Source organism: Pimephales promelas, chromosome 10 (assembly GCF_988280905.1).
Source record: "Pimephales promelas chromosome 10, fPimPro1.hap1.1, whole genome shotgun sequence".
NCBI classification, from domain to species: Eukaryota; Metazoa; Chordata; class Actinopteri; order Cypriniformes; family Leuciscidae; genus Pimephales; species Pimephales promelas.
Window position 1 is genome coordinate 10,574,566 of NC_142778.1, and position 22,919 is coordinate 10,597,484.

A 22,919-nucleotide genomic window follows, 5' to 3' on the forward strand; every position below is an offset into this window, starting at 1 on the left:
CTACTGACACACCACAACAATATTTATAAATAATTGGCTTAAAAACGTTTGTTGTTGTGTGTGAATATACAAAAGTGCCATTTGCTTTTATCAGGGCCGTAGCTAATGCGGTGAAAGCAAATCAATATACTTACAGTATATTAATAATTATTAATCATAAATCTGGAATACTTAATTCTGATTGGTCAGTCATGACATTGATCAGTCAAATATTTCTGGATAATAACCAAAAGCAGTCTGCGTTGCATTAGTGTCCTTTTTCTCTGTAAGGAGCCTTGACTGTCCAATGGGTGATCCTGTCCAACAGGGTTCATCTCTGTGGAGTTAAATTAAACCAGTTTTGTCCATCCTAATTAAACATGTCACATGCTTTGAATGAACTGTGTGAGGGTTCTGTTTTTTACTGCTTACTGCTAATTAACTTCAGTTCCTGATTTTAATTAAAGTTCATGGATTTCATTAGAGTAACTGGTGGTTAAGGCTAATCATCACAGTGACAATATCCATGTTTTAAATGGCACTGTCTTAGAATAGACATTCAGTTAGGTGTCTTGGGAATACAGTGTGCCGAATAGGGCTAGTTTAATGTAGGAATCTGCAACGCATTCTCATCCTTTAACGTCATATAGAACGCTATATGACAAAACGGCGCTATACTACGCACATGGCACCCGTTATCGTTAATATAACACGTGCTGTGAGGGCTAAGTTTAGGTGTGGGGTAGGGTGTGCGTGTCATATTCACGCTAAAGGATTTATAACGTCTTGGGTTCGCGTGTTATATTAACGATAAACGGTGCCATGTGCGTAGTATAGCGCCGTTTTTGCATATAGCGTTCTATATGACGTTAAAGGATGAGAACGGGCTAGAATCTAAGGAGCTTTATTTTTTGAAAATCGGAACAAGGAAACTGTACAAACGGAAAATCAAAGTAAATCAGGTGCCACATGTTTTAAATAATATTCTAATGTAGTGTCTATATGAGAGGTTTGAGGAAAAGGTAGTAAATGACATGTAGCCTCTAACTTGAGGTCCATTGAATTATTCTTTAAATTTTCAGCAGCTGCTCAAACATCTTCAGACTTCAGGCTGTGAAACGAATAGAGCCAATTTGCTGTTTTTTTTTTGTGTTTTTTTTTTTTTTGATGATATACTTCAGAATATATGATCCTAAGATTGTTTTTGTGAATGCAATGTTTCTCCTAAGCTCTACCAATGTTTTTAAATCACCTTTCCAATGAACCGTAATCTCTGATCTATTGAAATGAGTGTTACTGGTGTCTGATATAGACTACTGTAGACAGGTTTCAATGCTATAGGCCATTGAAGCCTGTTGACTCTATGAGTCCTTCAAAGTCACAGATTAAAAATGCTAAACCAATACTGTGAAAATGCTTTGTGATAATATTTACAGTTTTATTCATTGAATATTGAAATGCACAAGTGTGATATGATATGTATTCTATAATTTGATTTCTATTAAATGGCATTGTTGCATTTTTGATGTAATTCCACTTGCCACTCACACAATGCAGAAAATGATGTCCATTCCTTTGTGTACAAATAGACTTTCTTATAACAGTGACAACTGCATTATACAACCTAATTAATTATTGAAAAGTGTTGGTAAGTGAAAAACAAATTTGTATTAAATCTGAACTGCATGTACAGAACTGAAATACTAGTTTTTAAAGTCTTATTTGGACCTGAACAACTTGTGCTCCCAACAGCCCTGAAGTCTAAGCATCCCATACATCATGTTTCTAGAAAGCATTTGTGTAAAATTAACATATGTATGTGGCCTATATTTCTGCCTCACCCTCTTTTTGTATGCACTCAATTCTTTCTTCGTAGACATATCCATTAGCCTGCTGTCATTGGTGGTGACCGCTTGTGGCTTGGCCCTGTTTGGAGTCTCTCTCTTTGTTTCATGGAAATTGTGCTGGATTCCATGGCGCGAGCGAAGCCTCTCTCCAAGCACCAAGGAGGGACATTCAGACCCTCCTTATCCTCCTCCTCCACCCCTTCAGCCCCAGCGTCCAGAGGTGGACACCACCCTCGACCGCCGGAATAATGCCCGATGTTCGGTGGTAAAAGAGACAACAGTGCCGCCCACTCCAGTCTCTCCGGCGGTTCCAGGATCTCCTCCTGCAGTGCCAGTGCCTGAGGCAGCCCTCAAAATAAGCCACACTTCACCTGATATTCCGCTGGAGGTAGAGTCTAAAACTCAAGAAAATGGTGTCCATGGCAACACACGCATGCAGAGGCAAATCACAGATCCCTCCTCGACCTGTGTCAGGTAATTCATCCTTCTAAAATTACTTCAGTGGATTCTGGTAAAAACATCAGTCTCTCAACAATAGAACTGGCTGAAAGGTCAATTTGGTCTCTAATCAGAGTTTATCACTAAGTGTCTCTATATTCGAGGACACTGACCTCAAAAAGATGCAGTTTTTACTTTAAAATTGGACAATGTTAAGGCAGACCCATCAGTTTGCAGTGTTTTCTTGGACATTTTAAAATGACAGCATAAAATGATAAGAGCATTCCTGAATAAGGAAGTATCAAGTCTTTTGCATCAATCATACTGCTTTTGATGAGATTTTGTAAGAGAATTAAGTCATACTATGTTTACATGCACCCATATAATTAGTTAGTAATCAGATTGATACTTCAGTCAGACTGAAAATCCTTCATGTAAACACCTCAATCGATCTGATTGAACTTAAAGCGAATGAATTGTAGGTTTGGTGTGTAGATATGAAATCAATCAATCAATCAATCAATCAATCAATCAATCAATCAATCAATCAATCAATCAATCAATCAAAAAAAGCATCTAAATAACTTTAAAATAACTTTAAATAACAATATATATATATTGCGCCATTGACTTTACACCAAGGTTTCAGTTGGTCAATGGCGCAGTCTATTTCTGTTGCCTCAATATAGCAACGCGCCAACGGCACAGGATGGGAAAATGATAACTGCGTCAGACTGAAACTAGCAAAAAACACTTGTTTTGCCCTTGGTGCTGCATTGCTTCAGGTGTAAGATAGGGCCCAATATGTTATAGAATATAATTTACATAACTATTACTAACTATTATACTATATATATATATATATAACTATTTTTAGACCTTACTGAAAACGTACCTGTGCGACATCCGACGGTTTTTTCCAGATCGCATCACATAAATATAAAATTTGGATTTAATACTGTACATGAATTACTTATTCAAACAAAATCCTTTCATCCAGCCATCTCCTCCCTTCCTCATCACCAAAAGTGTGTTTTATGGAATAAAGGGAATATGGCCATGTGTAAAGGTGTTCACATTGCGAAACTCAGTGAAGGAGAGTTCCCTTTCAGTTGGTCAATCTCGGTGTTACAGGAATCTCGCTAGAGAGGCCAATCTACTTTGAGTGTACCTAAAACGGCATGCGATAATTGCATCAGCGATAATTGTATCATCAATCTCCACATCAGAGGGTGAGCCTGACTTTTTTTGGGAATGACATTTCAGCTGTGCTGCCTCTTTCCGCAACCATAGCATGGAGTTAGACCCTGAAATAATGGCTATCACTGAGAGGATCAGGCTTGCGTCGAATCCCTCGAGGCTGGACGTTTGGTTTCTCGGGACGGTTTGGGCTGGTTCTTGCCCTGGTGTCTTTCTTTCTGGTGTATGAAGAGGTCACTAAGTCACGGACGGCACCTTTTACTGCCCCCCCCCCCCCCCCCCCCATCACCCTTGACACGTTGATTTCCCCTGTGGAACTGGCCGTTGCTATGCAACTGTGCCTTAACTCCACCTCAACGGGAATCTGTGTCTCCCTTCTCGGGCCTGTGAGCTCTCGTCTGATCTATCCTACGAGGCTTATCAGGCCTGTGGGGAAGCCGCCTTTGCCATACACACTATAGCATTGTTGCAAGTCCATCAGGTTTAGGCACTGAAAGACCTCCACAAGGGGGGGGGGGGGGGGGGGCATGATCCAGATGTTCTACAAGAACTTTGAAATGCGACGTATCTCGCGCTTCCAGTGATGAAGGTTGCTGCGTGGTCTCTGGGAACGGCATGTCTGGCTGTGCCTGGCTGACAAGGGGTACCGACAAAGTCGGGTTTCTTAAGGCGAGACACTACCGGTGAAGATATCACTGTGAATGTTCTCCAGTTTATTACTGGCATAAACATAAGAAAAAAAATGTATGAAGTTTACAAGTTTTGTGTAAATTAATATTTTAATATGCGAAAGTGGCCATATATACTAAAATATGTGCTAATTTACATACATTTCCAAGAACAAAACTTGGAAGTTGGAAAGGACCAGGTTTCAATTGTTGGTTCTTTGTGTTGACTTTAGATGAAGGGTCTTTTCTAAGGGAAATTCTGGATCTTATGTTGTGCTTTAGTAAATTAGAGAATACAGACAATAGCCTTAAACAAAAAAATCTATTTTTGCTACGTTCTTTAGAGTAAAAGGACCTATAACTCAGGATAGGAATAATACATCAACAAATTCCTCTGTAAAAGCCTTCAGAATATAGTTAAAGGATAATAATGGAAAAGTTGCTGCTTGAAGGTACTACTGAAGTGGATATATCTGACTCTAAATGTGAGAAAAAATAATTTTGAGAAAAGGGCCTTTAAAGTTTTATATTGTATAATTTCATACATTTCTATTGAAACCCCCAATATACAAACAAAATATATATTCAGTTCATTAATATCAGTATTGCATAATATTTAAAACACATGGAAATTCATAAATTATTCATAGAAATAGCCTTAAGCTGATTAGAACTACCTTGACAAACACACATAACAACATGCAAACTGCAAACGATGTTGTTGTATGTCCATCTATAACTAATTTAATCTCCCTATCTTTTTACAGCCTGAATGTCCATACCTGCACCATATGTAGGCCCCTTTTCGATCTCCTGTCGGTGACTTTACACCTTGACACATTGACCAATCAGATGTGGTTTTCGGCTAAAGATTTCCCGGGAAACTTTCGTGGTTGGTTATTTCTACAAAGGAAATGCCCATATTTGGATTAGACAGCGCTGTGTAGGAGACTGAGAGCTTTATAATGATTACAGGCACGACATATTTCTGCGAATGGGGACTCCACGTGAGCACGCATTAGAATGCTAGCTTCTGGTGATTTCCAGTACAAATCTAAAGGCGCAAGTTCACAAACTATAATGAAATAACTACCTTAATTTGTCATTTGGAATTTTTTTTTACATGTTAAGCTTCAACCCCACTTTTGAAAAATCCACAGAAATGACATACCCAAACTGAAACAGATACAGTTCATGAACCCTTTGCTCTAAAACCACAAGTATGATCTCATTTGAAAGCTGATACCTGGTAGTTTATTGTAAATGTAGAATTAATTATTGTCATAATGAAAAACATTTTTTGAATAGCTTCAAATTTTTGTAAAGTTATTAGAAATGTATTTTTATGAAACATCTTCATGAAAATAAAATTGATGTTGGCCCTGTAGCTATCTAGAAATGTACTGCAGCTAAAGCCATGAGTGAGCATTTTATATTTAAAATCTGAAAACGATAAGTCTAAAACTCTGTATTTAGTTAAATGTTTTTCAAGATCATGTCAAATTACTTTATTTTGATTAGACTCTAAAATGCAAACTGATGTTTAGTCATCTTCTAAGTCATCTATTCAGTCTATTGTCTCTATTGTTTTGTGGTGCAAATGAACCCCATTCAGTCTCAGTCTCCCCATGCACACATTCACACCTCTCCAGATTGGTTATGGCTATAAATTTGCATTTTTTTTTTGTCTGCATTATAGCTACTAATGACTGTTAATTGACAGGCTGTTCATAGTTTCAAACCCTAATATATTTTATTAAGGTTCTAGCTTCACATTTAAAACTGTATCAAATGCACTGAAACATTTCATTAAGCATTCATATTTAGAAAAAAATAAAAAATCATGGTCTGGCAGGTGGCAGGTGCACCTGGGCGAGCTAGCATGTTAGCTTAGCACACCATCAATACACGACCATTTATGAGATTAAAACCATGTTTGTACTCCGAACTTACTTTCTAACGTAAGTCGAGAGTTTTAAATAATCTTCTGTGATCTAATTTGGCTTCAGATAAATAAAAAAATCTGACAGAAAATATATTATTTATTGTATTGTGCACAATGAAAAAATCTATATCGATTAGCATTACATTATAAATATAATCTGTTATTATGAAAATACCTGGCACGGCTTGAAGAACAAAGGTAACTCAAATATCATTGCAATCATGTTTATTGTCTTCAAAACATCTTTATCTGCATGCTACAGCGATCTTTGTTAGCTGTGTTTACGTCAGGCAGTTCCTGGAATGTCACATGGTTATGGCTCTTCTTCATGTTCCATATATGGAATATTCTGTGCAGAGAACGCCCTCAGGCTATTGGTATGAATTGAAAACACGGCACATCTCAGTAAGAAGCGCTCATAATGATTACATTGACACATTTTAGTATAAATTCAATAAATATTGTCTATATAAATATGATGTGAATCTATGAGAATCTATCAATATTTCTCCAAGTCTGCACATTTTTGAGCTAAAGCCCTGAGGGATGTTGTTTTGTGTCATGGCGACAGCACAGAGTTTGTTTTCTGAATGGACCAGCTGATGCTCATAATTCATATTAAAGGTATCGACTCATTTTCTTCATTTCATAACTCCTGAAACAAATTAAGACATAACTGTCACTATAAGTTTCCCAGAATACAATAGGGTTCAAATACTGAAAGTTGAGTCTTATATTTTTTTAGTGATGTATAGTTTGTCAAAGTATAACATTAAATCTGATTTTGAACTAAATAAAAAATGCTTCAGAGCACCGGCGCACAGACTGAAGGTTAACACGCTGAGGGAGCAAACTGGCCCAAAATCTCAAAATTGACCACTGCATGAAAAATCAATGTTTTCACCTGCCGTGTCTTGCCTTAATTCCCCCATGCAGGCCATGCAGTTGTTGGGGTTTGGACGGGTCCACATCTGCATTGGCACATCAATTGCCTCGAGTTGCTTACAGTACGTCTTGCTCTGAGCCGTCTAAAGAGGCCGCTACAGGGCAAAGATGCGCTTGTCCACATGGACAACAATGCGTCCATGGCGTACATCAACCGTCAAGGTGGTCTCCCGTCCATGCTGCCATCTCCTCTTCTGGAGTTAGAAGCATCTGAGCTCGCTTCAGATTATTCATGTCCCCGGGCTGCTCAACCGTGTGGCCAACAAGTTTCACTGACTGCCCTACCGGGAGAGTGGTGTCTCCATCTCCAGGTGGTCCAGCTGATTTGGTGGCATTTCAGGGCCACTCAGGTAGACCAATATGCCTCTCCAGAAACCACCCACTGCCAGTTGTTTGGGAAGTTGGTTGGGAAACGTGACCTGGTCTTCAGGTTCCTTAAGGGGGCTATGGACGTTACAACCCGTCGCCACACCTGCTGTGCCCCGCTGGGACAGCCATGTCAGCGGCTCAGCAGCTCAGCGAAAACCTGAAGAATGTGCTGTACCTGCTTTTTTTTTACAAATGCGTGTCACGATGCAGCACAGCTGATGCAATTATGAAATGCAATGTGCATTGGCTTGATTTAGGTACACTCGAAGTAGATTGGCATTTCTTGCAAAACTCTTATTTGTCGGCCTTCCATCGTAACGTCTCTGTTCCCTCTTTCAGGGAATGAGGGTTACATACATAACTGAGACATTCATCCTTTTACCATGATAAAGTAACACTTATCGTAAAACAGATTCTGGCTTCTGGTCTGTCAATAGATTATTGACTCACTAACTTTGCATTTAACTTGACATATTTATTTGTTAGACTGACTATTGGTTTTGAATTTGTTTATGATGAATTATTATCATTGTTTGATGATGTAAGGCCTGACTAAAAATATTTCTTTAGAATGAGACATCCCATTTATTCATTTGGCTAACCAAGTAAGACTCACATCCAGTAAATTTTCTTTAACTCCTACTATTTGTCAACAGGCAAAGTTCAATTCGGCGTCAGATGAACCAGTCTAACCCTGACTTCACAGTATCCCAGTTCCAGAGGCAGGACTCTCTAACTGGAATGAGTTTGGGCCAGCTAAAACCAGAACTCTACAAACAACGATCCCTAGATGGCGAGGACAATCGAAGCAGTCATGTGGGCAGCTGTGGACGCCTCCATTTTATTCTTAAATATGACTGTGACCTGGAGCAGCTTATTGTCAAGATTCACAGAGCCCAAGACCTCCCTGCCAAGGACTTCTCCGGAACCTCTGACCCATATGTAAAAATCTACCTTCTCCCAGACCGCAAAACCAAGCACCAGACCAAGGTGCATCGTAAGACTTTAAACCCTGTGTTTGACGAGGTCTTCCTCTTTCCTGTGGCATATGCAGACCTGCCCACAAGGAAGCTGCACTTCAGTGTCTACGATTTTGATCGTTTTTCACACCACGATATTATTGGCCAGGTGGTTGTTGACAACTTTCTGGATCTAGTGGACTTTCCCAGGGAGACCAAACTCAGCAGGGACATCCAGTATGTGTCTTCGGTGCGTAGATTTTTATTCTTCTGTTGAAAGGTATATTCTAAGAGATAATGATACACTTGGGCACAAAAAAGAGAGACTCTAAAACACTTGAGAGTCAGTTGAGATATTAAGAGACTATAGACTATTTATTTTTATCTTTCTTTTTATAAATATGCTGAATTAGCAGAAACAACTTTAAGTAAACAATGCATGGGTTGTTTAACCTCTAAAAGTGCAAACACTATGGCACAGTGGCACTCTAAGAAGAACTGTTTGTTCATCAAAACATTCATTTAGCTCTCAAGACCTCAGAACTTTAAAACCAGAATGACAAATAAAAAAACAGGTAACCTTTCAAGCACTGCGTCAGAACAACACTTTGGAGAATGCCTCTCAGCATAGCACCACTGAAGTATAAATGAAACTAAGCCAAAAGTTAGCTTTCATATCATATATGGATATAATAATTCATAGTCGTATTTGGTGTTGTCTGTCCACTATATATATATATATATATATGATATGATATGATATGATATGACATAGTGGACAGACACAGACACACACACACACACACACACACACATATATATATATATATATATATATATGTGTGTGTGTGTGTGTCTGTGTCTGTGTCTGTCCACTATGTCATATCATATGAAGAGTTCAGATGCAAAAGCCTCTAAATGCCATTTGAAATGTTCTTCTTTAATGATGATTTATATCAAACTTGTATATTTAATTTCAGTAATTTCACTTAAATAACAATTAATAGGTAATTATCATTGCCATTTAAGTGAAATTACTGAACTTAAATATACAAGTTTGATAAAAATCATCATTAAAGAAGAAAATTTCAAATGGCATTTAGAGGCTTTTGCATCTGAACTCTTCATATATATATCAGTACTAGAGGTATGTGCATCCCTGCCCCAGATTCATTTATGGGTGGTTTGGGAGCACAGCACGCTCAGGCAGCTCTCGAGGGGGCTGCTTGTGCAGATTGTAATGCACTTCCAATCAAAGTGCTGCATTTTGGCTTGGCCATCTTTAGTGACGATGGTCAGGCTTTTGCTCCCCATGGTTCGGGTCCCTGTGTGTGTGGCTCACATCATGGGGTTTGCAGATGGCTCTGACATTCTCATAATTCCTCTCCCAGTTCTGATGTTCTCCCTCCTCGTGCAGAAGCCCGCCCAGCAGATTCTTCTGCACGATTGGAGATCCCGATGCTTGAGCTGTCTGCTTCCGAGGGTGTGGATGTGCTCAGCACCGAAGGCAGGGATATTGGAGATGACTCCCCACTCCTTGTCCCCACATGGGATAAGATATGAGGAGCTGGTCAAGCTTGTTTCTTGTGCCGTGGATTGATTAAATATCAGTTTTCCATGTGAAAGGTAGGAATCATAGGCGAAAAGCAAGTTGGGCGAGCGCTTTCTGCAGCACAGAGAGAAAACACTCACTGCCGGGGTCTTATATTTTTTCCCTGTTTGTAAATCGTGGAACAATTGACACCATCCTGCATACGATATAGATGGGTTACAGACTGCAGTTAAATTTCCGCCGACCGAAACTCAGTGGGGTGGTATGGACTGCAGTCGACCCAGAGCAGGGTCAGGTATTGGAAAAGGAAGTTAACTCCCTGCTGGTAAAGGAGGCCATATAAAGTGTTATTCTGCCAGACAGGGAGTCTGGGTTTTACAGCCGCTATTTCATAGTTCCCAGAAGGATGAGAGGTTGCGTACAATTTTAGATCTAAGGCACTTGAATCTGTCTCTGAGGAGATTCAGGTTCAAGATGCTCACTATTCCCACCAACGTGAGTCAGATCAAATGTGAGGATTGTTTTTTCACAATAGATCTGATGGACACATACTCCCACATATCCTTCCTTCCATCTCATAGGAGGTGCCTGAGGTTCGCTTTTGGGGCTGAAGCGTTCCAATATCTCCCCTCACACCTTTACCAAATGCATGGATGCAGGCTCTGGTTATGGAGCAGGAAGTGCTGACTCTTCTATGAAAGGGGGCTATAGAAAGGCTTCCCCCTCCCAGCAGGGAGTCAGGGTTTTACAGCCAGTACTTCGTTGTTCCAAAAAAGGATGGGGGGTTGCGTCCTATTCTAGGTCATATTTCCATCCATCCTCATCACAGGAATTTCCTGAGGTTTGCTTTGGTAGGAGAAACATACCAATATCGGGTTCTTCTGTTTGGCCTAGGTTAATCACCCTGCACTTTCACGAAATGCATTGATGCAGCTCTGGCTCACTTGAGACTCCAGGGCATCTGCGTGTTGGACTATATCAACGATTGGTTGATTTTAGCTCAATCCGAGCAGATGGCAGTTCGGCATTGAGATGTCGTTCTGTCTCACATGAAGATGCTGGGGTTAAGGCTCAACACCAAAAAGAGTGTGCTCCTCCTTTCTCAGAGGACCACTTTCCTAGGTGTAGTTTGGGATTCGACAACAATGTGAGCACAATTGCCAGGTACTCACTGTGAAACGGTTTCAGAAACTGTTGGGTCTCATGGCGGCTGCGTCCAATGTAGTACCTTTTGGCCTTCTGTACATTAGACCCTTGTAGTGGTGGCTCAGGGCCAAGGGGTTTTCTCCGAGGGGAAATGATCAAGGTTTTGCATGATCAAGGTCACGCGGCGATGCCTACTTGCCATGGTCATGGTCATGTGGAACAAACATTTTTTACTCGCCCAAGGCCCAGTGTTGGGGGCTTCTTTGGCAGGACCATCTTCTTTCCTGGCATATAAATCATCTAGAAAGGATGGTGGTGTTTCAAGCACTCAAACACTTCCTGTCAGACCTGAGAGGTCACCATGTGCTTGTCCGTACGGACAACACGTCGGTGGCCTCATATATAAACCATCAGGGGGGTCTGAGGTCACGCCATGTCTGCAAACTGGCTCATCGGATCCTCCTATGGGCCCAGGGGAAATTAGCATAGTCTCTCAGCATAGTTTATAATCCAGGGCATTTAAATCAGGGCTGAGGGAAAGGGCCTGTCTATTGTTAGTAGCCCCGTACTGGCCGGCCCGAGTTTGGTTCGATAGATGGCTCTCCCATGGAGATTCCGATCTGGAGAGACCTTCTGTCCCAAGCAGGGGGCATGCTCAACTCATAGAATAAGGTTGTGGAGACCATACTCCAGTCTAGACCTCCCTCCATGAGAAAACTATTTTAAAATGGAAAGTGTGCTCTGCCTGGTGCGGAGAATGTTTACGAATCCTGTTATCTGCCCTGTTGGTACAGTACTTGATTTTCTTCAAGAACGTTTTTCTGCTGGATTATCACCTTCCACTTTGAAGGTGTATGTGGCGGCTATATCTGCTTACCACACTACTTTGAGTGGTGCTTCATTAGGAAGAGATCCTCTCATTACTCGTTTTCTCCTTAGTACCCTGAGGCTGAGGCCTGCATAGCGCAATAGAGCACCAGCCTGGGATCTGGTCGTTGTACTGGAGGGCTTGGCTTTGGCTCCCTTCGAGCAGTATGTGTGTGCATGTGTGTGTCTGTTTTTGTATGTGTGCGCTAGTGTTGCACGGTGCACTGTACTTCAAAAGTATCGCGATACTCGGAAATTAAAATCCTCACGATACCTAAATTTATTAGTATCGATACTTTTATGAATGACCGCGACCCTGATTTGTAAGAGACGTATTTCATGTTAGTGTGTGTCACGCTCGCTTCCAGTCTCTCCCTATGAACGTCTGTGTTTCTCCTCACGCACGCTGCACGCAGCACGCAGCACGCAGCAAAGAAGCTGCAGCTGTCATGAGACAAACACTACCGCGAGACGGCTGCATGCGCGAGCACACGTGATACAGTGGCCGTCTGTCAGTAGCGGAGTGGCAATCAGGAGAGTCGGATCTTTTCCCGGTGGGCTGGTGGTGTTTCGAGGCCGCGAGGGCCGGTCTGATAGTTATACATTGCAAGTTATTAGCAACACAATCCAGAGGTCTCTGCAACGGCGATAGTTTGAAGCGCGTGTCCGTGTGAAGACGGTGCGCGACTGCGCGAGCCGCAAAAGACACTGTATCCAACTGATAGCAGCGAAAAAGAGCGGTGCTTGATTTAAAAAAAAAAACAACAGATTTTAGTGCTAGATCTCTTATTTAATAGCGAACTAAATGAATTATCTGCTAGTTAACTGGAGATGTTTCATTTATTTTTGTATTAGGTGTACAACTTCCCCCCCAACTTTCATAGATAGCATAAATAATTTGCAAGCTGCTAAAATAAAGGATACAAAACATCAGGCTATATGATTATAATCAGAGCATGTGCATGTCAGTGATTTATTTATATTAGGTTATTACAGCATTAAAGAGCACAGACATATGCAAAGGAGGTGCATATGAAACGCCTTGTAAGAAATACTTTCCTTTTCAGGAAAAGTATCGAAAAAGTATCGAAATCGCAATACTTGACTTGGTATCGGTATCGAAACAATAATTTTGGTATCGTGACAACACTAGCGTGCGCTTATGTGTGTGTGAGTGTGTCGTGTCCTGGTATTCCATACGCGGGGAAATGTCTCCACATGGATAATAATATTATTAGCAGTCATTTTAGCAGGTAACTAAAAGCACCGGGGTTGCGGTGCCACCGGCTTGGGCCCGCAATCGCTGCTCGCAGCTATATTTTCTCATTCCACTTTAACAGATGCATCCTTTATGAACAGCCGCATGGCACTGGCGATGTGTTCTATGTTGCAGTCCATCATTGAGCGCGTCACAGAACACCAGTTAATCGCCTCAGCAACTTAACACATATGAAGCGCCATATCAGGCATTTCCTTAAACAGCCACAGGTCAAATTTTACACCAAAGTAAAGATCTTATTAATTACAAAAAACATTATTTATTTTTGCTAATTATTATTTTATTTTAGATAGTGTTTTAGTAACTGTTGACAGTTTCGTTTAGTTTTAGTTTGGTTCCTGTCCCAAGGTCTCGTGCTGGGAGCGTCATATCCCCACAAAGCCGTTTCGATAGCAGCATCCCTCACAGGCTGGGGTGTGGCCATGGATGGCTATGACTAGGAGAGGTCTGTGGCAAGACCATCATTCTTTCTGGCACATAAATTGCCTAGAAATGCTGGCAGTCTTCTGAGCTCTGAGGAGTTTCCTGGCAGACCTCAAGGGTCACCACATTCTTGTGAGAACAGACAACATGTCGGTGGTGTCCTATCTAAAACATCAGGGGGTCTGACATCACACCCTCTATACAGGCTGGTGCATCAGGTACCAGGGGAGACTGTTCCCAGGGGACCAAAACATACATCCCAAGGGACCAGAATCGGGGAGCTGACATCGTTCTGATGCAGTGTCTTGTTCTCTTCTCAGGGAACAAGGGTTACAGTCGTAACCCAAGATGTTTTGCACAATGCTAACTGAAAATAAATAAATAAATAAATAATAATAAAATTGGCCAAAATTTGTTTTTTCGGGATATTAACTTAAAGGAAAGTCATAAAGGTTTGGAATGACATGAGGGTCAATGAAGCATAACATATTCTGATTGACAAGTTTTGGATATTATATACATTGTTTGGGGTATTAAGATATATTGGGTAAACTATTGCTTTAATTCTATAATATTTTTATTTGGTTGAGGCTGTATTTTTAAGGCTGTCTTTATTGATAATGTTGGAAGCTGCCATGGCATATTGATCTGTTTCAAACTTCAATGATTATGAGGAATTAATTAATCAGAATCTTCTGTTCATTGCAAATCATTTGTTTTTTGTACTTCAGCAATTTCAGCACAAATCTATAAAACCATTACCCTCACAGTACAAATCATATACCTTCATCAGTTTACATGATCACACTCATTTGAAAAGCCACAACTAAATCATGTGAAATGGCAGCTATGTTAAATTTGAATGGAGCATATCTGTCTTCTGGTCATAGCAAGTTGGATGATAGAGCTAAGAAAATATAAATCTCGATTATTATTTTTTTTGAGCTTTATGGATATATTTGAGCCTCTACTTACCCTGGCGTGCAAAGACCTACATCAGGATGTTAGGTCTGGGAACTCACCATTGACAGGTCTCAATACGAGGGGCGGGATAAACGGTTGTCTTTCAAATTCCCTCTGGACGCAATAGGATAGCGCTACCGGAACCAAAACTCTGAACACATCTTCCTTTTTAAAAAAATTTAATCAAGTGTCGTTCTTTGTTCGTGTTTCAAAGAAAAGCTTAACTTTAAATCATCCAGAGTCACTGTCAAAACCGAATCGAAAGACAGCTGTTCGCCAGCAGCAGAAGCCATTCTTTAATTTTAAGTAGCAGTGAACCGTAGTTATGTTATGCCCGCTCGCCGAGTCTATGTGATTGGCCTGACTAGAGTTTTTTGGGTTTTTCAGAGTCAACGGAGAGTTGCTAGACTACACTGGATGCAAATAATGTTTGCAGCCGCTAAGGGGAGACTAGATTTCTAGGCTATCCTCTACCCTTTAATTTTGAAAGCAAAATCGTAATTTTCGATTGTATGGTACCCCCGCAGACGTCTGTGCATGCCACTGATCTAGAGTCTAGTAAACATAGCAGTTTTTCAAGTGCATAGCAGTGAACTGACTCTGAGAGGCATTTTGAAATAAAACCACTGGTGACTGTCTTAAATTAGCAGCACACATGATGTGTTTTTATGTTCGAGGTGCTTTCTTGTGATTCAAAAAGAAAAGTAGAGCTCTTGGTTAATGTCAAGTTGTCATAATCAAGACATTTTTGTCTTGGATAATGTCAAGTTGTCATAATCAAGACATTTTTGTCTTGGTTAATGTCAAGTTGTCATAACAAAGACATTTTAAACAATGTTAACTTTGCATTAAAGGTGTCATAATTTACCGAATGACACTTAATGACAACAGTCATAAACATTCATAAAGACTCCTTCATGTTCATGACAGGTGTTATGTTTATGACAGTGTCATGTCAGTCTTATGCACACCCCTTCAAATAAAGTGTTACCGAATTTCGTATCAAAACATTAAAGTTTTAGTAAATCAGGCAAATTGCATATGACATATTATAAAAGAGCAGCAGTTGCCCTTGAGCATTTGTTTACCCTTTCTAAATGGCAGGACCACTAGCTTCTCAGATCCTATACAATACTCATCACAGGACTAGAATGACCTTTTATTGTCAGAACCAGCACGACCCATGGTTATCTTCATCATGAGCCTCAGGCATACAATGGAGTGTCAGATACAAACTTATAATAATATCTCATTCATCCCGAACACCTCCTTTTCTGAACCCTGTATACTGAGTGCTTAGGCATGATAGGTAAATGACATCATAGAATATATATATATATATGCTTATATATATGCTTATATATATATGCTTATATATATATGCTTAAATGTTTTCTGTATAACTGCTTATGGTGATGTGCTTTGAAAATAATTGTCCTTCTGGATATCAGTGTGAAACTTATCAATGTGGCAGTGAGTTCTCAGTTAAATCCTCCTTTTCCCTCCTTTTTATAAGTCATCTTTGTGAAGCTCAGATGAATAGGTGTTAAAAAGCTCATCTCACATTCTCAGATGAGTTATTTCCAGAACAAGTGATAACACGGCTGTTATTTTTTTAATGCTGCTGACGTTAGTGTTGTTCTGATATGATGCAAAGTGCTGTGAACGAATTCATGAGATGGAGCCCACTTCTACTTCTTGCCACTGTTTTAAAGAGTCAGTTGTCTAATTGTGTGTGCACAACAAAAGCAAAGTGAATAGTCGCATTGCATTACTCGCTTAAGTTTACTTGTTGGATTACTTGTTTTTCGCGTCACTCATACAAATTAAACATTGCGCAATGATGAGTCTCTTTACGCACATCAAATACAACATTTATTTCTGACATTTTTTCTGTCATCAACCATGTTGGAGATAACTGCTATTGCTGCTCTGTACCTGTTGTGGAAGTCCCAAATATGCCGGAAAGTCCAACTTCCTCCTGTACTATTCTCCAAGCCATCTCCTTTCTTGTCCAGTCTCTATGAATAAGAAGTTTTGCCATAAATTCTGGGGTGTCCGCAGACAGCTACAATAATGCTCTCCTCCATTTGCTGATACAACCAGTCATGTCAAACCAGACATGTCTATAAGCTCTTCGCTAATTGGCTTGCACGACAACGCGTCATGCCAATTTCCTGCCTTCAACTTGCACCGAAGACAATATTTAGGTGAATATCGCACATTCACGGCAATTGTGACACTCAATTTGCGTCACCTGGTGCGAATTTGCATCTATTGCAGCAAAGATACCAATAACACGATTAGTTTTAACAGTATGTTAAAAATATCGACATGAATTATTAAGTCTAAATCAAGTGAACATCATTTATATAACGCGTTTTACAAAACAGATTGTTTCAAAGCAGCTTTACAGTGATAAAAGAAAATTAATGCAACAAAGCTGTTTGTTGCATTGTTTTTGGCTATACAGCAGCTCTAGAAAAAAAGTTATTGACCCGCTTAAGTCTGTGATTGATTAATTTCAGTTGAAAAAAAAAAAAAAAAACATTAGTTATTAACTTGGGGGCCGCTTACATGACACCGTTTTCAACTGAAAACAGAAAACTTCCTTCTGGCCATTCATTTACATGTCAACTGTGTTTTGGTGCTCTGAGAATGCAAACTTCAAATACCAAATTGCAAGTTTTTGAAAATTATCCAGTTATCATCTTTGTGTAAACTGCAAAGTGACATTTTCAATTACTTCTCTGGCATGCATAACACAGCTTTTTATTCATTTCCACAGATCCATGTGAATGGGAATCCTTTTAAATTTACACTTTAATTCATTTAGCTGACGCTTTTCTCCAAAGCGACTTACAATTGCTATACTGCCCTACAAAGCAAAAAGGCAGTAACTGCAGTTTTGGTAAAGCATTAATTATTACAATTTTCATGACATTCAAGCCAACCTTTGTTATATGACAAAACATCTTATCTTAAATGCATGTCGTTTTAGTGAAAAATGGTAGTCGTTTGTACAGTAACTGCAAAAAGCCCTAGCAAAAGTCATTTTTCTCAGCTCTGCACTCTGCGTAGATACTGCCTTTTTGCTTTGTAGGGCAGTATATTTGTCAGAGCCTCTGGAGCAACTAGGGGTTAAGTGTCTTGCTCAGGGACACATTAGTTCCTCACAGTGGATTCGAACTCGGGTCTCTCACACCAAAGGCATGTGTCTTATCCACTGCGCCATCACAATCTTTTGATAACATTTTCATCTGTACAGAGGAAAAAAAAACATGTCGGGGTCGATGACTCCTTAGCAGGGTATAGTTCAGTTGACACAGTCTCTGCTTTCTTGTTTGCGCGAATCATTTCTCACCAGACTGCTTTATAACGAGGATCAGTATAAAGCTAGTTTTGCTCTGAAGCTGCTCCTGAAAAAAATTACCGGTACCAACTGCTTATGTTCCCTCTACACCTAAAGTTTTATTAATCTTTATATTAATCTTTGCAAATCGCGGGGAAAAGTTTTTCATGCCAGTGCATCCAAAGATAGATCAAAGTAACATTACGTTAACCAACCATTCAGAAACGTCCTCAAGCCTAATTGTCGAACTTCTTTGTGGCCGTCATCTTGTCCTGGTGAACAGTTACTCCAGTTCAAACTGATAGGGTTGCACAGATGTGTCCTCAGAGACTCCTGCTGTCATTCTCTCTCCAAAACCTTCAACTGTTGTCAAGACAACACTCGTTCACGCGTGCGTTCACACCCGCAGAACAGAGGGGAATTTTTAATAAAAATATATTACACATTTTTCATTTAGACCCTAAAAATTCATATTAACTTGAACAAAAATGGCATTATATGACCCCTTTAATTGGGAGTCAATGCATTGTTGAATGAACCGGGCTAACATCATCATACTTGTCTAAGCTTGTCTAACCATACCTGGTTCTAGTAAGAACTCTAACTGCTGCATTCAAGTATCCACGCCAATCACCCAGTAGAGCATTACACTCTAGCCTTGAGGTCACGAATGCATAAACTAACTTTTCCGCATTCATCATTGAGACCATATGTCGTAGTTTATATATATATTTTTAAGATGGAAGAATGCAGTTTTACAGATGTTAGAAATGTGGCTTTTTTAAATGAGAAATTATCAAAGAGCACACCCAGGTTCCTAACTGACGATGAAGACTTGACAAAAAAATCCATCAAGTTTTAGACAGGTCCCTTTCAAAAGATATTCTCAATGCTGCGTGAAGAGCGCTATAGGTAAAACTCCTTTGTTTGACAGGTTGTGAACACGTGTGGCAAACACAGCAAAGAATTTGTCTTAAAAAAGCTGATGATGACGTCATCTGAATGTGCACATTCAGATGATGGCTATAAATAGATGTGTGACAGGTGCGCTCATCGGGTTCCTTTATCTTCAGTACCGCACAGTGTTTGTGTGTTTAACTCAAACTTGTATCAACTATCCGTTTGTTAGCAGTTAGTTTTGTCAGGCAGGAAAGAAAAAATCCCACTCTTCCTCTTTCTCTCTCACAAAAAGTGTAGAAAAAAAGAGAATCATGTCTGGGGGAAAGAATATCAGCTCCCAAGAACGCATAGTATGAGCACTGCGAGACGTTTCCCATCAAATTGCTCCTCTCCAGGCTCGCATATATCAGACAAGAGCGAGTCTGCGTGTCCTCTGTGATGAAATCAAGGGGCTTGTGTGTCGATAAGTGAAGAGCAGGAGATGTGTCCTTCCCTTTCTTTCACACTCTCACCAGATCATGTCGCCCTTATGGAGGTATTTCTGGCTTAAAATACTGTATTTCCTCCAGTAGTTAAGGCGCGACCATTAACCATTAACCGGTTTATTCGAACCTTTATTCGAATCATTATAAGAATGTTTTCAGCACCTTGTTGAATCAATGCCACGTAGACAGTTCTGGCAGTTCTGTCAAACATAGTATTAGTATGGTGTTCCTAATAATCCTTTAAGTGAGTGTATTTCAGCATGTCATATGAATATAGTTTCATGGGCTTTATTTTTTTCAAACGTCAAAAGATTTCGTAGCTCACGTTTAAAAGCAAGCGTCTTTATAGTAAGGCAAGGCAAGGCACGTTTATTTATATAGCACATTTCATACACAATGGTGATTCAAAGTGCTTTACATAGAAGAAATAAAAATATTTCTACAATTCCCAGGAAATGTCGCTGTCACTTTCCACCTCCGATTGTTCCCCTGGCCTGGATCCGAATCATCACTCGTCAAGTTCTGAAGCATCTCCAGGGCCATGGTTCGAGTCATGTTCCTCCTCATTCGCTCATTCATTTAAGACATTTTAGCCTAGCAATACATAGGCTATATATATATTATCTATAGGCTATATATAGCCTATAGATAACATTAAGTATTATAGATAACTGTAGTCCGGTTTTATTTGCTTATTTCTGATCAACAACTAATGTAGAAATTATTAGGTAAAACAGCGCTACAGAGGTGACCGGACGGACCTTTCTGTTGACAGTTGAGAGAGAATACTATCAACCGCGGGATATTTAACAAAAAAATACTGCAAAATTCAGTGCAGTCAATATGACCGTCTATAGGCGAAATAGCTAAATATGTTCATTTTTTTGTTTTGCTTTACGTTTACCTAACTTAATTTATATGAAAAACATTTTAAATGAAAATACAGACAATTTTAGGAAAAGTCAGGTACCAGCAGGATTTTTTTTATTTTTTTTTAACAAAGTTATTGTAGATATAAAATTCAAAACGGTCAAAATGACCGTTGTGGCCGTTCTAGTGTTAAGATGGTCTTATCCAGATTGCTCTTTTTCAGGAGGGGCTTGACAACTGCAGTTTTCAGGGAGTTTGGAAAACTCCCAGAGCGAAGTGAGGCATTTACCACTTCTATGAGATCTGCTTCTAAACAGTTTAACACACTTTTGAAAAAAGATGTGGGAAGTACGTCAAGGGGCGCAGGTTGATGTTTTAAGGTGCTGTATGGTTTCTACCAAAATTGTGCCATCAATTTCTTCGAAATCAGACATAGTAACTACTTTCTCAGGTTGTGGTCTGATCTGCCTAACCAGAGCACCTCAAGGATGTGCTGATCACCTTTCTGATGTTACTGATTTTCTCAGAGAAGAAATAAGCAAACTCACTGCATTTCCTTTCTGAGAGCATTTCTATGGGAATCTGGCTCGGGGGGTTTGTCAGTCTCTCTACAGTAGCAAAAAAGAGTGTGTGTGTTGCACTCACATGCACTCTGCTCTTCTGCATTGTCTTTTCATGTTTTGCACTGCTGTTGAGTTTCTCCAAGGTGCTTTTTGTCTACCACTATTCTTCCTTACTTTCACAGGAGCAATATCATCAATTACACTCTTAACATTTGAGTTAAAATAATCAAGGAGAAAATCAACAGAGTTGACAGATATGCTTGGTTTTAAAGATATAGCCTTCATAAATAGCACACTAGTGTTTTCATTTGAACATCTCTTCTTGACAGACACAGATCTAGCTTCAATGGCAGGAGAGGTCAATATATCAAAGAAAATACAGAAATGATCAGACAGTGCTACATCCTTAATAACAATCGATGAGACGTTTAAACCTGTACTGATAAGTAAATCTAGAGTGTGTCCAGGATTGTGTGTGGGACCATGTGCATGCTGTGTCAGATCAAAAGTTTTGATTTCTTTTGCCATATTGTTTTCTGCATTATCTACTGTATATGAATGTTAAAATCTCCAGCAATGGCAAAACAGTCAAACTCAGAGGCAATTGTTGATAACAGTTCTGTAAAGTCCTCCGCAAAGGCTGGAGAGTATTTTAGAGGCCTATAAACAATGATAAGTAAAATTCGTGGAGCACCTTTTAACACAACACCCAGATATTCAAAAGAGGGGTAATTCCCAAATGATATTTGCTTACATTGATAAACATCTTTAAAAAGAGCAGCTAAGCTAAGTTTGGCGTGTAATAGGCACCAGGGGTCTCATTTATAAAACTGTGCGTATCCTTACTAAAAGTGTACGTGCACCCGAAAGCCAAAAATGGCGTACGCCAGATTTATAAAACTGTGCGTACGCCAGAACCTGCGCAGAATTCCCTTTATAAATCCCAGTCAACGGAAGAATGCGCGCACATGCGTCTCCTCCCCGAAATAACCATATATGGAGCTTACAACGCTTTGTTTAAATATGCATATCCTCATCTACATATCATTTGCATGTGATTATTCATCCACGTGCGACCATGTTAACGTACAAGACGTTAGGAAAATATGAAATACAGATGTGCCGTGTCACAATAAATTATTATTATTGTTATTATTTTTTTAGTAGCCTATATCCTTGCCTTGTTTTCAAATGAATAAATCAAATAGTGCCAAATACATTTCAGGGAAAGATTTTTTCCACTGGCCAAGTAGTATTTTTAATGAATTTATATTTTTAATGGAAACAGATAGACATGGTTGTGGATTATTTGGAACTATTTTCTCAGACAATCTGCTATTATCATGGTTAGCAATTATCTCTAGATAAAATATTAAAACACTGCAGTGCATGCCAGAGGGAAAGTGTTTAAAAGCATTGCATCCACAACAAATATATATTTCTATTTATTGAATATATATTTTTTGTAACTTCTCAGTAATGATTTCATGAAGTGTTTAACTTCATTAACGAGAATGGCATATTTAATCTAAATGTTTATCAGAAGTAAAACATAGTTTAAATCATTATTTCATTTATTTAAACTGTTATTGAGAACGTGCACTGTATTTATTAGCCTACTCATGAAGATTTAAGGTTCATCTGCCGTTAGATTATGTGCGTCAGTTTCACTAAACGGCCCAATGCGTGTGCTGGCGCGGACACTTAAGAAGGGATGGATATTGGCTTGGGGAGTGAAATTTTATTTGTAGGCTATTTTCTTTTTGTAGCCTATAGATAGGCTATAATTTTCTTTAGATTTTTGGTCTAAAAGTGACCAAAAAGACATTTAACTACAGCTTACCATCGGTGTCTCCAATTCCCTTTGTCTCCAGAATGTGCGTAAGCACGGCTCAAAGTTTGCTTAATGGTGCGCACATTCTCCCGTCAAGTTTGTTTTTTATAGATCACAAACTTTGCGTGGAAACTGGCGTACGTACGTTTCCAGCCCCGTTTTGTGCGTACGCATGCTTTATAAATGAGACCCCAGATTAGATAGGTTTGCTGTATGGCTGTTGAAGGCCTTAGATTTTCTATCATGTAATTGAACAGCAATAGAGAAAGATTTAGGCACCCTGGGTTCCCGCTTGTTGTGTAAACATTTGATAAAGTTAGCCTATTGGCTACTGT

At 39.6% G+C, this 22,919-nt stretch overlaps 1 protein-coding gene across 1 annotated transcript in view; it reads left to right on the forward strand.

The window, feature by feature from the left end:
- The window catches only part of syt9a (synaptotagmin IXa), a 49,994-nt gene that overhangs the window by 8,969 nt on the left and 18,106 nt on the right, over positions 1-22,919 (forward strand). The window contains exons 2-3 of the mRNA XM_089135392.1: positions 1,856-2,300; positions 8,048-8,600. Of these exons, the coding sequence (XP_088991518.1) occupies positions 1,856-2,300; positions 8,048-8,600 (998 nt within the window). The remainder of the gene's footprint in view (positions 1-1,855; positions 2,301-8,047; positions 8,601-22,919) is intronic.